The sequence below is a fragment of the Heloderma suspectum genome, chromosome 2, assembly GCF_057233095.1.
Source record: "Heloderma suspectum isolate Gila_16-S chromosome 2, 16-S_ref, whole genome shotgun sequence".
Classification (NCBI taxonomy): domain Eukaryota; kingdom Metazoa; phylum Chordata; class Lepidosauria; order Squamata; family Helodermatidae; genus Heloderma; species Heloderma suspectum.
The window spans coordinates 102,612,423-102,628,618 of record NC_139459.1 but is presented as its reverse complement, the minus strand read 5'-3'; the positions used below and the strand labels follow the sequence as shown (position 1 = coordinate 102,628,618).

At 40.0% G+C, this 16,196-nt stretch overlaps 1 protein-coding gene across 2 annotated transcripts in view; it reads left to right on the top strand.

The window, feature by feature from the left end:
- Nucleotides 1–16,196, top strand: part of PGM5 (phosphoglucomutase 5) — a 74,308-nt gene that overhangs the window by 10,792 nt on the left and 47,320 nt on the right. For both annotated transcript variants that reach the window (XR_014787767.1, XM_084834378.1), the window contains exons 2-6: nucleotides 392–554; nucleotides 2,656–2,802; nucleotides 4,221–4,346; nucleotides 6,106–6,296; nucleotides 8,116–8,270. Coding sequence is in view for 1 of the 2 variants with exons in the window: in XM_084834378.1 (XP_084690504.1) it covers nucleotides 392–554; nucleotides 2,656–2,802; nucleotides 4,221–4,346; nucleotides 6,106–6,296; nucleotides 8,116–8,270 (782 nt within the window). In the remaining variant the exon portion in view is untranslated. The remainder of the gene's footprint in view (nucleotides 1–391; nucleotides 555–2,655; nucleotides 2,803–4,220; nucleotides 4,347–6,105; nucleotides 6,297–8,115; nucleotides 8,271–16,196) is intronic.

Here is a 16,196-nt window from a genome sequence, read left to right as displayed (position 1 = left end):
TGCGCAACAAGTCGTGGTTTGGGGGTTGCAGGTGAGCAATGTGATGTGAATACAAATGTACATCTACATGCATATTTGCACACATCAGCTATGTATTCGTAAAACCCACTTTTGCGTGTTTTATGCAAAATCCCTTGCCAAATCAGACTGATTGACTTTAAACCATTGTCCCCTTAACTATATCATGCCTAATGGGTTGATTTTCTAAAATTTTGAATTATACTTTAAATATTGGCTGTATATCAAGCAATATAGTCACGTTTGGAACCAAGCTGTCTTTTTGTAAAAAAATAAAAAATAAAATTAGTATGATTGAGCAAATTTACATCACTGAGTAAATCAGCCCCATATAAACCAAATGTGGTTTTCTTTTTTTGCCTTGCTTGTGTAGATTGGAAGACTGGTTATTGGTCAGAATGGCATCTTATCCACCCCTGCTGTGTCATGCATTATCAGAAAGGTCAAAGCAGCTGGAGGGATTATTCTGACAGCTAGTCACTGTCCTGGAGGACCTGGAGGAGAATTTGGAGTTAAGTTTAATGTTGCCAATGGAGGTTAGTATTTTTATTATATGTCTTATCACAAACTCAGAATTGTGTTTTTTAAAGATAAATTGAAAGGACAAGGAGCTTGCCTGTAAGCATAGACTTTCTATAGTTGCCTAAAATTTCAATATGATGTTTCAACATTTTCCTAAGAATTCTAAGATTTTAATCAATAGTAGGCAGTATCTAAGCCTGCCTGTGTGCCACCAGAACCCATCACTCACACAATGGGGAACTAGTGGTTCTAAAATCAACCTGAAATGAGCTGAAATGCTCATTTCTGGAAGGGGGCAGGTCAGCAGAGCTTGCAGAAGGTAGCTCCACTATCTGTCCTGATCTGGAAACAAGCATTTCCGCTTGCTTCTGGGGTTGAATTTTAGAACTACTAGCTCTTTGTTGCATGAGCAGTGGGTCCCACTTGCTCAACAGATCAAGCGGGAGCACAGTGGCAGTATGAGATAGTGGTTACAGTATTTTATAGTCAGGTTCTCATTGTTCAAAAGGCCTGGAGTCTTTACCAGCATCTTCTCAGGTATTTATAAAACATATAAATATGTATATTTATTTAGGGCGCAAATAAATAAATATGTATATTTATTTAGGGATAGGCGGTCTCCTCCAAACTCAGGGGCCAATTGCCTATCCAACGCAGAGCAGGAGAAGCACGGAGGCGGAGCGAGGGAGGAGGCTGCCAGACAACACATAGGGTGTGCCGTACTGGCATTTCTGCCTTCCCCTCCCTGGAATGCCCCCTGGAACACCCCATTTTGGCCGCTCCCTGCTCCTCTTTGGAGCGCAGGGCTGTTCCGTGCTGCCTGCAAGGCAGCGCGGAAGGTGGGGAGGGTCGGTTCTCCGGGAACCAACCTCGGAGCGCGGTACCCGGAAAACCACATATCCTATGGCTGTCTAGCTGCTGACTAACGGCCATAGGATTGCTCCCTTAATGATTTTTGTACATATTATGGAACTTATTATTATGAGGCCCCATTTTCACCCATATGGAGGCCCTATGGACAGCCACACAGAGGATTGCTTTGCCATATAGGATATTGTGGAAGCCTGATACAAAATTTTGGAAACCTAAGTTTCAGCTGTAGTTTATGTATTTAATTAACTTATATTCTGCCTTCTGTAGCAGCTCAATTTCATTCAGGTCATTTCATGCATAACAGCTGATGATCCCAGATATGGATGCCTATTCTTATTCACAGCAATAGGCACATCCAGCTAGCTCAGTAGGGTTCAGATAAACATTGTGATGCCAGTGGAGACGTGCATCCATGTCACAGTAAAGTGTGTATGTGGCTTTGTCTTGCTGGATCATGTATTACTTTTTCAATTACAGTTTCTTTGAATAGATGTGTTTTCTTCTCTCTTAGTTCCATGCACTGGACTAGGAAAGCCAACTGTTATTTGCTGAGACGTTAAAACCAGAAGGCTTAATTTGTCTTCTCAGGAGATTGAAGTTCAGAGCAATGCCAAAACAGACATTACTTTAAAGACATAGGTAGCAGCTACGTCTTCCTTTGTTTTCATTTTTACTCTAGGGTCGGCACAGGACCCCCAATCCAGATCAGGACCCTAACATGGTAGTAGGGTTTTTTAGCCTTCCCCCCACCAATGTTATGGGCCCAGTCCAGATGGGGGGCCCACACCTATAATTTATATTGCAAAATTGTTATCCATTACTATTTTGCAATAGAAACTGCTGGTGTGCCCCCCACCCCATTCAGACTGGGTCCATATTAAGGGGAAAGGGTTGAAGTCCGGGGTCTTGCACCTACTCTAGAGTAAAAATGAAAAAAGATGTAGCTGCTAGCTATGTCTATAAGGTAATGTTGGTTTTGGCCTTCAGGATGTTTACCCAGTAGAATTCAGGACCATTCAAATTGGAAGCATTCCAGAGGCCACAAATTTCTATGATAGAACTTTCATGTACTGCTGATGTGTTTATGTTACTTTAAGTCCACACTGTGTTCCACTGTAGTAAATATACCAAATCTATACGCTTCTCAGGAGAAAAGCCCTCATATTTACTCTAGCAGTTTTTCTGGGCTTGTTCAAGTTAACATTACTTCAATTATTTATATGTATATATGTATATCTTCAGGACCAGCTCCAGATGCTGTTTCTGATAAAATCTACCAGATCAGCAAAACTCTTGAAGAATATGCCATTTGTTCTGACCTGAGAATTGACTTATCTCGACTAGGAAGACAAGAATTTGATCTGGAGAACAAATTCAAGCCTTTTCGGGGTATTGTATTATTTTTCATAGTGTGGGTCTCAAAGCTATTATAACAAAAATTATTAAGGCTTCAATCCTATACGCACTTACCTAGGAGTAAGCCCTGTAGAACTTTATGGGTCTTACTCCTGAGTCAACATGTATAGGATTGTACTGCAAAAACAATTACTGGCTGGATTTGTAGTGTTTTGGAGTTGAAATTGGAAATTGTCAGTGGAAATTGTGATCTTTCCACATTGTGAATTGCTGTCTCCCAGCTGTTTGGGTCTTGCATTAACAGAGTTAGAATCTAGGCCCTCCATATCCTTAAGAATATTTTTCTCCCATGATAAGTTGAGAGATTCAGGGAATGTTTAATACAACCTGAACCATTTTGGAGCTGACCTTACACTGTGACTTACACCCAGGCCAGCCTTCGAATTGGTTATGTTACCCAGCCTGGTGCTTTCCAGATGTGTAGGCTTACAAGTCCCATCATTATCAGGTGATGATGGGTTTTGTAGTCCAACACATCTGGACAGTACCAGGTTGGAGAATGCTGCCCTATATTGTTTTGTTAGTTCATGTTAGCCTTGCACTCCAGTGCAATAACTTTTTCTCCAGGCATTTTAGTTTTTAGCTTTAGCTTGTTGAGCTTTAAGCTTTAGTTTTACAGGCTGCAACCTTTGTTTTACTCTACTGAATTTTGTTGATGGTGGGTTCTTTTGTTGTTGTGTTACTGTAGGCAGCTGACTACATTGTCTGGGTTTTTTACTGCTGCCATTTTGATTTACTGTTGCTATTATAGTAGGCATTTCCATATTCTTGTTTTATTTGTTTGTTGTGTACCAACTTGGGCAACATACTTTGAAAGGCATTGAAAGTAATTTTTAAAAGATATAAATATGATCCAGCCAAAATTAAGCACTATGTCTAATTGAATATGATGGAAGAGATGTAAGCATGTGCTTAACTTTTCCACAGAAATCAACAGGACTTTGTTAGTAATGTTGGCTGGCTTGTGCCTCTTATAAATTCTGCCTGGAACCCAAATGCCATTTCAGCTCTCTTGACTATCTTGGAAGCTCTTTTTCTGTTTAACACTATCCTGCATTACCCTGCTGCTCCAAGCTACTTTTGTCTGTGTCCCTATCTCTCTTACATATGATCTTCCTTGATTATGAAACCTTCCATGGCCTTAGGTTCTCATATATGACATTCACTTACTCCCAGAATATCTGGAAAGTTGACAATAGCAGAGATCTAACAGTACCTGACAGTATTAGGAATGTATTTGTGGGCATTTGGCTGCTCGGTTTGATGGGTGATCCTTGCCTGAGGCACTGTGTAGTCCTTAGTTCCCATAGTGTCTGTGAAATAGATTTTCATTTATTCAAAGACAAAATATATTGACTGATGAGACATTTCTTTGACCTTTATATGCACAGTTGAAATAATAGACTCTGTGGAAGTCTACCTCAATCTTCTGCGGACTGTCTTTGACTTCAGCTCCATCAGAGGCTTGCTAACAGGGCCAAATCAACTTAAGATCAGAATTGATGCTATGAATGGAGGTAAGAAGAGCCATTTTTGATGCAACGTGTAAAATACAAATATAATTAGAATAAAATGTTACCTTAAAACAAGAGTATAATGATTAGGTAGTTACTACACAATAATAATTTAGACTGCAATCCTAAATGCACTTACTAGAGAGTAAGCCCCACTAAGTGTAGTTGGACTTAGTTCCAAGTAAACATGCATATGTTTGCACTGTTAGTGTTTATAAGTAAAATGTTCAAACTGTTTTACATATATTTTTCAAGTAATCTTTCTAACAACCTCTTAAAGAGATGCAGTGTTATTATCCACATGGTGAGGGTGGAGTCAGAGACTGAGAGGTAGTGGTGTGTCTAATATCTTCTAGTGAGCTCATGGCAGTGGCATAATTTGTGGGACTTGAACTTTACTCAACAATCGTATATTTCTTCAGTTGAAAATTAAAGCATTGTATTTATTTATTGCATTTCTATACCACTCAATAGCCAAAGCTCTCTGGGCGGTTCACAAAAGTTAAAATCATAAAATACAGCAACATGATACAATACAATATAAAACTTTTAAAAGCTTACAACTACAATATAAAACCAAAGTAAAAGCCAGCAGCTGTATAAACATATAAAAATGCAACAACACATTTAAAACAACAAAAACTAAAGTAATAAAATACCTGGGAGAATAAAAAGGTCTTCACTTGCCACCAAAAACACTACAGTGTAAGTGCCAGGTGAGCCTTTCTGGGGAGGGCATTCCACAGCTGGGGTGCCATGAATGAAAGACCCTCTCCTTAGTAACCAACCACCTTACTTCATTTGGCATGTCCCCACCAAAGGAGGGCCTCTGCAGATGATCTTCTGTTCCAGGCACTATATATGGCAGAAGACAATCCTTCAGATAACCTGGCTGAAAATAGACTGTAAGCCAATGCATATCACAAAGTACTGATGTAATATATTCATGTCGATCAATCCCTGTTAACATTTTCACTGGCCTGTTTTGAACTAATTGAAGTTTCTGGACCATTTTCAAAGGCAACCCCATGTATAACGCATTGCAGTAATCCAGATGAGAGATTACCAGAGCATGGATAACTGTAGCTCGGCTATTTCTGTCCTGATAGGATCATACTTGGTATACCAGCCTAAGTTGATAAAAGTTGTCCCATTCAGGCCACTTGTGCTTCCGGTCACAATGCTGGGTCCAAAAGCACCTCCAAACTACAAACCTGCTCCTTTAGGAGGCCTATAACCCTCTCCAGAACACATTGAACTGCACTTAGCTGAGCTAATTTATATTGAGTTGGCCCTGATAAAGAGCAGTCCTCAAAATGCACAGGGCACTTACTGTTTGAATAAACTCTTTAAGAGTATCCATAGCTTTGTTCTCAGTATATAATAAGTATTTATGGGACTCTAACATTCTGGAGTAAGGGCAGTCCTGAAAATAAGGAGTTTCTGGCAAGCCTAGATAGATGCAGGCCTGTAATCCCCCTTCAATGAGTGTAGAGTCATTAGGTGGAATCTACTAGAAAAATTCAGCACAGTTGTGGATTCCTGTGCTTTCTGGTATATTCTCAGTCTGAAAGGGCCACTACATCATTCACTAGAGACCTGCCCTCTTTGTTTTGAATCCTCTTTGATAAATTGTAGTGGTGGGCATGATATCCTATTTAATATAAGTTGATTCCATTTCTCTTATATAAATGGAGAGTGTTTATTATGGACATGAATTCAAAGATACTTTCTAAACTGGAAGGTAAAATCCATTTTGCAGTGATGGGTCCCTATGTCCGGAGAATCCTGTGTGATGAATTAGGGTCACCTGCTAATTCTGCAGTTGACTGTGTTCCTCTGGAGGATTTTGGTGGCCAGTATCCTGATCCGAATCTGACATATGCAACTTCTTTGCTGGAAGCGATGAAAGGCGGAGAGTATGGATTTGGAGCTGCTTTTGATGCTGACGGAGTAAGTATTTGGGGAAGACTAGATTTGGTGGCTAAAGACTTGTCTTAATTGGTTCAGCTACATTCAGGGAGGGGCTTTCAAATGAATACCCAACTTTCATTTAAGCTCAGAAGAAATTTAAAGTTTAGCTTCCCATTGTGTCCTTCAAAATCTCTCTGGATTTTGACTCAATCTGTCAGACATTATTCAATGCTGAAATATTTAAAGTTTCAAATGGTGCCATTTGGCTACCTATACAGGGCCAGCCTTAGAACTCCCAGTTTACAGATGAAAGCTGTGAACTAGACTTCTTGCTGTTATAAGTGAAAAACGATAATTCACAAAATGGTATTTTCTACACAGTGGTTGATTTCAGTGTGGCTTACACATGGAATCCCACATGTAATTCATCAGGTGTGACACATGCATCTGTTTTGTTAACATCCAAATACGAGCTTGAGGGATGGAATCATGAGTTAGGAATAGGAGATGGGCCTGTTCTCACAAAATGGTGGCAAATTGTGGGTTAATTACGAATGCCTGGTATGTGCCACCACCATATGCCGTTCCAATTGGCCCAATCAGATGTTGCTCTGTAATATCTGAACCTGGACACTACGGGTTAATCATGGGTTAAACAACCCAAAGTTAACCTAACCAGTAATTGTATGTTAACTTTGGGTGGTTTATCAGTGGCACAGGTACGGTACATGCCATTACATGAGACCCGGGTCATAGCATCAGATTGATAAGCAAACAGTTTGGGCATACAAACCTAGCTGTAGAAGTCTCAACCAAAACCTACTTTGGTTTCCTTTTCATCTTACATTCTTCATAGTCATTGCCTATACCATTTCAAACATTTTCTGCAACCTTGAGGACTAGAAGCCTTTTTAAACAAAACTAACCAAAGAAAGCAGGAAGAAATAAAGAAAGACTAAAAGCTGTATAAATGTTACTTTTTTCCTTTTTAAGAAAAGCATATGTGGAAATTTTACTTTTGTGGGGACATTTTAAACTTTTTTGCAGTAGATGCAGATCTTTTCACTTGAGGTTTCACCTCCATTTCAGAGAACCCAGTACTGAATTTGGTATTGTTAATTAAATGCAGTTCTTACCCTTTCCCTACCCGAACTAGCTTCTGTTCCTTTCCTTCCTGAATAGATCTTCAGGGCAACAATTATTGCCTAGTGCATGGAAGATTTCCGGGGCATGATCTGACAGGCCCAAAGTTCTCTTTTACTAAAGGACCCAAAATGGAGAGAAAAGGAGCAGTTGATAACCTCACTCATTGCTAGCAGGTCTAAATGAGGGTCTCTGCAGTTCAAAATTTATCTCTCAGACCTTAATAAAAACACTGATAAAAGGTATTTATTTACTGGCGTGAAGGCTCTTTTTTTCCAGTCTAGCATGGTACTACCACTCTGTTAACCAAGCTCCATGTAAAGGCTAGATCACTATCCTTCAAAAAAGGATATGTCTTGGAGAGGGATATGGAGGTGGCATAAGGCTAGGAATGCAAAATCTATTATAAATAATATTTGCTCTGATTTAAGTCCTTCCCAAATCTATTCAAGCCAGTTATAATTCTCCTTGAGCCTAATTACTGAAAAGATTGTGCAGGAAATACACACATGCATCTCAGTGCCACGAGACAGACTGGAGCCATGGAAGAATTCTGGGCCTCCCTCTTGCTGGATTGAACAGGGGGTGTGGGGAGGAAGAGAGAGCTCAACTGGAAGATGACATATTTTGCAGGAGTGTTGAAGGTGAGCTCTTCTACTTAATTTTTCTCTCTCCCACCCCCTTCCTCTCCAATGTACTTCCTTTTCTCTTCCAGGACCGCTACATGATCCTAGGTCAAAATGGATTTTTTGTGAACCCTTCTGATTCGCTGGCCATTATTGCTGCCAATCTCTCCTGCATTCCATATTTCCATCAGATGGCTGTGCGAGGGTTTGGTAGGAGTATGCCTACCAGCACTGCATTGGACAGGTAAGGGGACAAGATTCACTAGTATGATAACACATCAAAACCCATGAGTGAAGTTTGGTCATTTATCACCAGAGTGTCAACAACAGCACAAGGAGCAAATTAGAGGAATAGCTCCCAGAACAGGGACTGAAATAGTCAGATGGGGTCCTGAACAAGAGTTGGCATGCCCCCTTATTTAAAACCTGAAACTGTGGTTTCATTGGATTAAGTATTGAGACTTGCCATGGATGTTTTCTGCCTGCAATTTATGGGCAGGACTAGTAATTCTTGATCGAAACATTTGGCCAGCATCTTTCAGGTGAACTGAGCTAACTAACTGGGAATCTGGCAGGATTAAAAAGGAAGCTAAAAATAACTTTAATACCTTCCATTTTGCAGCTGTACCCAAATCAGTCTCTTATTCACTGCTTTGGATTTATTACATATATGTGTGTATGCAGAGTTTTAACCTCTGCAAGGTTATTATTATTAACCTCAGCAAGATTTCTATTCACATTGCCTTCTTCCTTCTGCTAAAAAATGTTGGGAATGATGCAAGGACAGTATGTCTCATAATATTTCAGAAAACTGCTTTTGAACAATATTTTAATCAACATTTCCCCTATGGTATTTTGGTGGCTTCATTTTAAAAAAAAAAGAGGAACCAAACCAAAGGCCTAGATAGACAAAATGATGTTTTTATGTTCAAAACCCGGACTGTATTCAGTGGTGTCATTCCACTGATGGCAGCAGCTCTGTCAGCAGAACTGAGAGGGGAGTGATTTCTCCTCCCCGCTGCAACCCGCCATGCTGAAAAACCCTCTAGAGCAGATTTTCAGGCAGTGCTGAATGCTGCAGCGGGGAGGAGAGAGGGAGAAAGTCCTGTCATGCTAGTGGACACCTGCTAGTGCAGAGTGGGGAACCTCAGGTCCTGGAGCCAAATCATGCCCTCTTGGGGTCCCAATCCAGCCCTCTGAGGTTCCTCAGATGGCTCCCCTCCCTTCCTCTGGCCTCAACCCCTGTGCCACAACCACCGATCAGTTGGTGATTCTTGCCTTTTGTGCAGTTTTTCCCATTCTAAAAGGTTGAATGCCTCTCCTAAGGCTTAGTTACTGGCAGTAAGAACGTTAAGCCGCAATATTCTGGTATTTTTGGTATGTTTGGTCCTGCCCCTTTTGTCTTTGGTCCTTCCCCTTTGCCCCCACCCACCACTGGGATGTGGACCCTGAGAGCTTTTCTGAAATTGAATTTGGCCCTGAAAGAGGTTCCCCACCCCTGTGCTAGGGTGACATTGGAGTTAACCCCCTAGGTTTTAATTGCTTCTTATCTTAGGTTGAAAGTGGATTATATCAACCAGTTTGTCCACCCCAAGTTAATTTAGCATACTATACCTACATGAAGAACTTTCCATTGTGGATTGTACTGTTCCTTATTAGGGAATGGTAATATCATCCCAGGAGTAATGGTGGATTGATGGTAGCCTTTTTCAAAGTTAATAAGCATTTACTCTTAATTCTGGCCATAAATATTTCAGCCCTTTTTATAACTGATAAGGATTCTTAATGGCATTATTTTCATTCCAACAGTGGTGGCTGTTTTCAAAGAATTTTTTAGAACTTTTTAATGAATACATTGACACAATAAAACCTGCATACAAATTTTGTATACATCAGTCTCTGAGAATATTCTGTGGCTAAAACAGAATTTCTCTATTGTGTAAGATAATATGACTTCAGTTGTGGTTAGGATATAAAAAGAGAAATCTTCATATGTGATGCGAATGTGCAAGGCAGTGCTTGTCTATCCCAAACAAGGTTTATGGGATAATAGACTTTAAAATGTTCCAATTTTTTATTTAATATGGTGGCTCTTCCAAATGAACTACTGCAGTTAGTTTAATAATCTTGCTTCTCATCAGAGTGAAGCACCAGACACAACGGTGTGCATGTGATTGAACAAGTGTGTTAGTCAACATCTTGTCATATTCATTTTAAAAAGGAAAGATAAGCCTTTGTCCCTCTTAGGGTTTTTTTAATCCAAGGTGGCGTTGCTACAAATTCTGAAGGTATCATTCTCCAGTTAGTTCATTGTGTGAACAATTCCTCTCATGGAAATGTTGCAACCAGTACTTTAGTTCACCAAAGGGACAACCTGGAAGCACTTCAGTACATTTCAACACCTTCAGTTAATATTGTCTAGTCATAAAAGCTCAGTGTTTGTGTGTGCCAGTTTTAGCTACAGCATTGCCATCCTGCTTTCTGTTCAAGTGTTCAGTGGAGCTGAATGAAAAATGGCTAGTTAAGGAAAATGTTCTGTATAAACCAATTCTAGATTCTGCCTTATCAGTCCTTTTGTTTTGTTACAAAACCTGTTTATCCAAGGTGATTTGAAGAAGGAAATTATCTACCTTTCATTTGATTTGAAGAGTATTTCTCCTTTATACATTCCGGATACGCTGGAAGAGCTAACTTGCATTTCAGTGTTATGCACTGTAATGCTTACAATTTCCTCACTTGTTAAGCTTTCATTGGTGCATGTATTCTGGACGTTAAGCTAGCGTGCTAATGACTGCTTTCTGCTGCCTTTGGTTCTGGATATTGGTGACTTGGTGTTTCCTGTAACATTTACTTAGATGTTTCACTGGATAAGCCAACTGTGCTTTTGGCGGCCTGTCTACAGTCTCATTATCACAGCTTGTGATGACGAGTGCATTCCTTCATGCCACGGTCACAACAGTCCATATTTCTTATGTGTACAGGATTTTCTTCTCTTCTTTAGGAGATTAGTTTTCTGCCAAGCATATTAATGGCTGTACTATTTCAGCCAAGAACTCTCTGTAGATAGCAGCTGCGAATGAATAACCTGTCAGAATGAAGGGATAATATTTGGAGGTTGGAGCTACTCTTGAATAGTGGAACAGGCACTGTTTTGTAGATTTCTTCTCAATGTTGGTTCTCATATTAATTGATAACAGCCAAAAATTATCTGTAGAGTACATCGTCTCCCCAGATTTTTTCAGAGGTGGCTAGACTGTGGCAGGCTAGATTCTTTTAAGTCATCTTTTTTTCTTAACTTATCATGAATTTGCTGTAAAAACCACTGAACTGATTGCCCCAAAGTGGTTCATTTTCAATGGTATTGTCCCAGATAAATGACATAATAGAAAATGTTAAGGGTGAGGACAGTCCCTTTTTTGGTTAATACACATATGGTAATAGAATAGCACTTAAAGGTATTTCTTCAGTTGAGTTATTAGAACTCTGCCTAATATGTTAAATTAAAGCTACAGCCATTACCAGCATTTATCAGATGCACTACTTATATAATATAATTTTTCACAGGAGTTAATACTAGTAATGAAATCACATCAATGATAATTTAAAACTCCTGATTGTGAGCGTGATGCGATTTTCATTATGGGTGTATATGAACACCTTTGATCTTGCAAACATTCATTACATGCCACTATACTGCTAATATCGACTGCAGTGCTTACTGATGGAAACAATCCTGGCAGGAATAAAATACCTGGTATATCAGTAGTATTATAATTATTGTGGGTAGGAAGCCATCCATATGCTCAGTAAGGAGATGTTTTCTCATTTGGTTTGGTCAAACATCATATCATCTCCTCCTCTTCTTTTGTAATGTGTGATGAGTTCCTCTTCCAGTTCATGCTTCTATTGATGCACCAACTCTCCCTCCCAAAAGTTTTTTCAAGAGAAGGAGGGGAAACTCTCACCTTCTTGTTCTTGTACACTCCTTTGCTGATCTTCATAAGTCTTCAATCTACACATTCAAAAAGCATTATAGGAGTTAAAACACAACCCTACCTACTGTTTAAAGCACAGACCATTTCTTACAAGCCACAGCCCTGTGGTCTAGTCTCTTTCAGTCTGAAGGAAAATAACTTTGGAGTGAAGTTGACGGCACCTGAAGCTGCTTGCAAGTTCTTGAGAAGATCCACTGATAGGGATAGCGTCACATAGCTTGCTGCTCAAACCAGCAGGTTTAGGCACCTAGTGTGACACCGATCCATATTTTACAAAGGAAGTTGCACAGAAGTGACTATTTTTAAAATTAGGTATTCATTTATTCCACTTCTCCTAGCAACAAATCTTGGAAACAGAGCTCTCATCAACACAAGTATTTTGACACTGTAGACCTTGGACTTGGTAGACTGGGAATGGTTAGGTCATGACAGAAAATAATTGTTCACTTGCAGTATGTATTTACATTATTCATCTTGCTGTGCATATTTATTTATCACCAGACTACAAGTCGAAAGTAGGACTTGCCCATGCTGATCTGGATCTTGTGTTTACTTATGTTTTGGACAGTAATGCAACACCTGTAGTGCTATCTCTTGCATTGCCTCATCATTTGGGCTTACATTGTTAAAATTATTTTTCTTCTTTCTGAACTCGGTATAGGAAGTGACTATATCATGTGTCTAACCAAGCGGACTCTGCCCCATGAAGCTTATGCCACAATATAATTGTCAGTCTTTAAGGTGCAGCAAGACTCTTCAATATTTTCGTGACATGGTTCAGAAAAAATAGCTGGTGCAGATATACCTTAACCAGCCCATAAACAAAAAATGTATATATTGCTGACAAATAAGAGAAGGTGCAACAGGATATGTGTTTGACAGTAGGCAGTGATGGAATGCCAAACTCCACATGTTTCAGCTGCTCAGAAGAGGATCAAATACCTCTTAGCACAGGGTGTAACAGCCTCTGTGCTGCAGATCATAAGGGACTTGTCAACACTATATTGTCTTGGACCAGGCCCAGTATATTTCATGGGTTTGCTTTACAATGAGTGATTGTGAAATACATCAGAAATGGTGGAATTGATGAGTCATAACCACCACTTCAATGTTGTTCCTGGCACTGATGGGTTAAAAATATTATGTTTTCAGTTAAGTGCTGAGAAAATGAATATGTTCCAAATCAATTGACCTGGAAGGAACAGGATAACCTTTAAAAAAGGTTAACTTATGTAGTGCACAGTCCTCTTCCTCACTTTCCACAGGAACCCTGCAAAGTCAGGCACCAGAACTATTGTTGATGTGCAGTGCATGTGTGTGCAGTTCCACACAATAGGAAGTAGGAGCTATGAGCCAAGTGCTTTTGTTTTGGGGAAGCTGCTGCCAGTCACAAACCTTTGTTGAAAATGCTTGAATTTTCTAGCTGTTTTCCCCACACCAACATTCTCTTTCTGTCTGTCCTTGATTTGAGGAACCCATGTGCATGATGTTTCAAAGGCTGACAACTGCTTACGCTGGTTTTATTAAAGGCTTTTGATATGGTTTTTTGGGAGTGGGGATAACATAGGGGCAGAAGCTCTGTAGAAAGATCTCTTTTGAAGGATTTAGTAGAGCATTTTTTGAGGGAAAAGTTACACACCCTGGTACTGAAATTCACACCAGGAGATAGAAGGGAATAATCTTCATCTATGCTTTCTTGAGCTTCTTAGAGCATCTCTACACCAGCCTAAAATCCTGCATTTAAAATGAGGCTTTCTACTTCGGTTTTAAATGCAGGATCAGAATGGACTCCCTTTACACAGGCTTTCTTTTCCACCTCCTTCTCCCCCTTATCCGAGTCTTCCATATGTTTCATTGATCTAGCTCTTCTTGGGGCTTTTCCTTTTTCATGGAAGGAACTCAAGTGGAACACAAGCAGGGTAATTTGATACCTCATTATTGGCGATCTATTTAAAAACAGAATAAAGGTCATTTAGTGCAGGAGATGCCCTGGAGGTTAACAACGTCATTTAAAGGGCCCGCTAACTTCTGTGAGTGAGCAATCTCAATAGCCAGATAAAAGCTCCGTGTGAAGAAGCTGTTAGAAGGGAGGCTAAGATATAAATGGGATAGATAACAAATACAATCATAATAGTAGCAATCATAATGGTAGCAGTGGATCAGAGGTGATCCTGCATATGTGAAATTATAGACAGCCTATTGCTCTTGTAGCAACAAAACTTTAAGACTGCTGTCACACAGCGTATGTATGTATTTAGCACTTCAATCCAACTTTTCCTCAGGAGAGTGCAAAGCGGTTGACAACAAGAATAAAAACACAAATTAACAAATTTTAAAATATCAATTAAAATCTAACACTTGAACACCAAAATACTAAACAAACAGCAGGAAATAACACAATACAGCAGTAATGAAAAATATTTAAAATCCAGAGAGAGTTCAAACCAGTTCAATAAAACAGCCATTTACAACCCAAACATCTTCTTAGGAAGGATTTCCTGTTTAGCAGAGTTAGAAGAATGGCTGGAACCACTTGAAGAGGAAAAGTCTGACAGCCTTCCTAGAACCTTGTTGTTTTAAAACTGAGCACAGGTTAGATGTGCAGAGAAGCAGCAGTATTCTGCTTGCTGTCCAGACCCTACCATTTAAGAGGGAGGCTCTGGCCGTAGGTTTCTGGCAGGTTTAAGTTTAGAAACTACTATAATCTGAGTGGGTGCAGTTGTTATATCCAGTCTGACCAGGTATGAAAGCGGTCTGTCCTGAGAAGTTGCTTTCTGGGATAACAACTTCCATTGACCCAGCTCTTAAAAAAAAACAGCCTAGCTTAGCTGTGATGCATGTGCACACGTGCCTACACGCACAAACACACACATGCACACACCCACACCTCTGCTCTACTGTCATGATTTGGTGTCAGAGATTAATTCTGAAGGGTCCTCTGCTCCCTGTGGCCTGTCTTCTAGCTTTCATGCAACGCCAAACTCATGTCCGACTCTAGGGGATGGTGCTCATCTCCATTTCTAAGCCAAAGAGCCAGTGCTGTCCGAAGACACTTCCGTGGGCATGTAGTCGGCATGACTGAACACTGAGGTGCACGGAACGCTGTCACCTTTCCCGCCGAAGCGGTACCTATTTATCTACTTGCAATTTCTTGCTTTCGAACTGCTGGGTTGGCAGGAGCTGGAACTGAAGACAGGAGCTCACTCCGTCACGCAGCACTCGGGTCTCGAACTGCTGTCCTGCCGACCTTCCGGTTTGCAGTTCAGCGTCTTAACCACTAAGCCACCGCGGTCCCCTTTATGTACTTACTACTTCACAAATGTTCTGCAGATATGAATAGGTATTATAGCCATCACATAAAACCTACTGGCTGTTTGCGCGTAACAGTGGCATTTGGCAACAAATTGTGGGTTAATTAACTCATGATTTGCTGGGGACACGCAGAGTGCTTAAGCCGCTTCTGGGTTGCAAAACAACCTACAAATACCCCATTCGTAGGTTGTTAGTGTGACGTCTGAACCAGGACAATTTGGAATATTTGTTAAACAACCCAAAGTTAATCTAAGAACAAATTGCAGGTTAACTTATGGTTGTTTACCCCACAAGCAACCCAAAGTGTCCAGGTTGGACATCACACTAATAACCTAAGAATGAGTCTATTAAAAGTGGAAGTGGAAGTGGTGGGTGTGTGGGAGGCAGACTGAGAACCTGGTCCTAGTGTATCTGTTCCTGTTCTCATGGTTATATGGTAAATATTTAAAAATAATGTAACTGAGAATTCTGTTGAATCAGACTTGGAAGGCTCTCAGTAGATTTAGATAACTCACAGCTATTGTATTTTTTTAAAATTTTCTTCTGTGCCGTTTCTTTTCAGTAAAGCCTCTGTCCTCTTATCAAAATGAAACTTTCCAAGTTATCTTTATTTACACAGACCTGCATAACTTGGCACTAATCTTTATCTTCCTCCAGTATGTGAGACTGTTTCTGTTTAGATATGATGAAGCACTGCAGTGAAACAAATTATTTTTCCTCATTTATTTTTCTTAATTAAAAAAAAAGGATAGGAAGATCCTGTGTATGGCAAAACATAGGATTGGGCTCTGAGATATTAGAGCTTTGAGTCTGGAGATGTTTGTACTGATTGCACTTTTATAGCATTTTGCAGGGTATCGGTG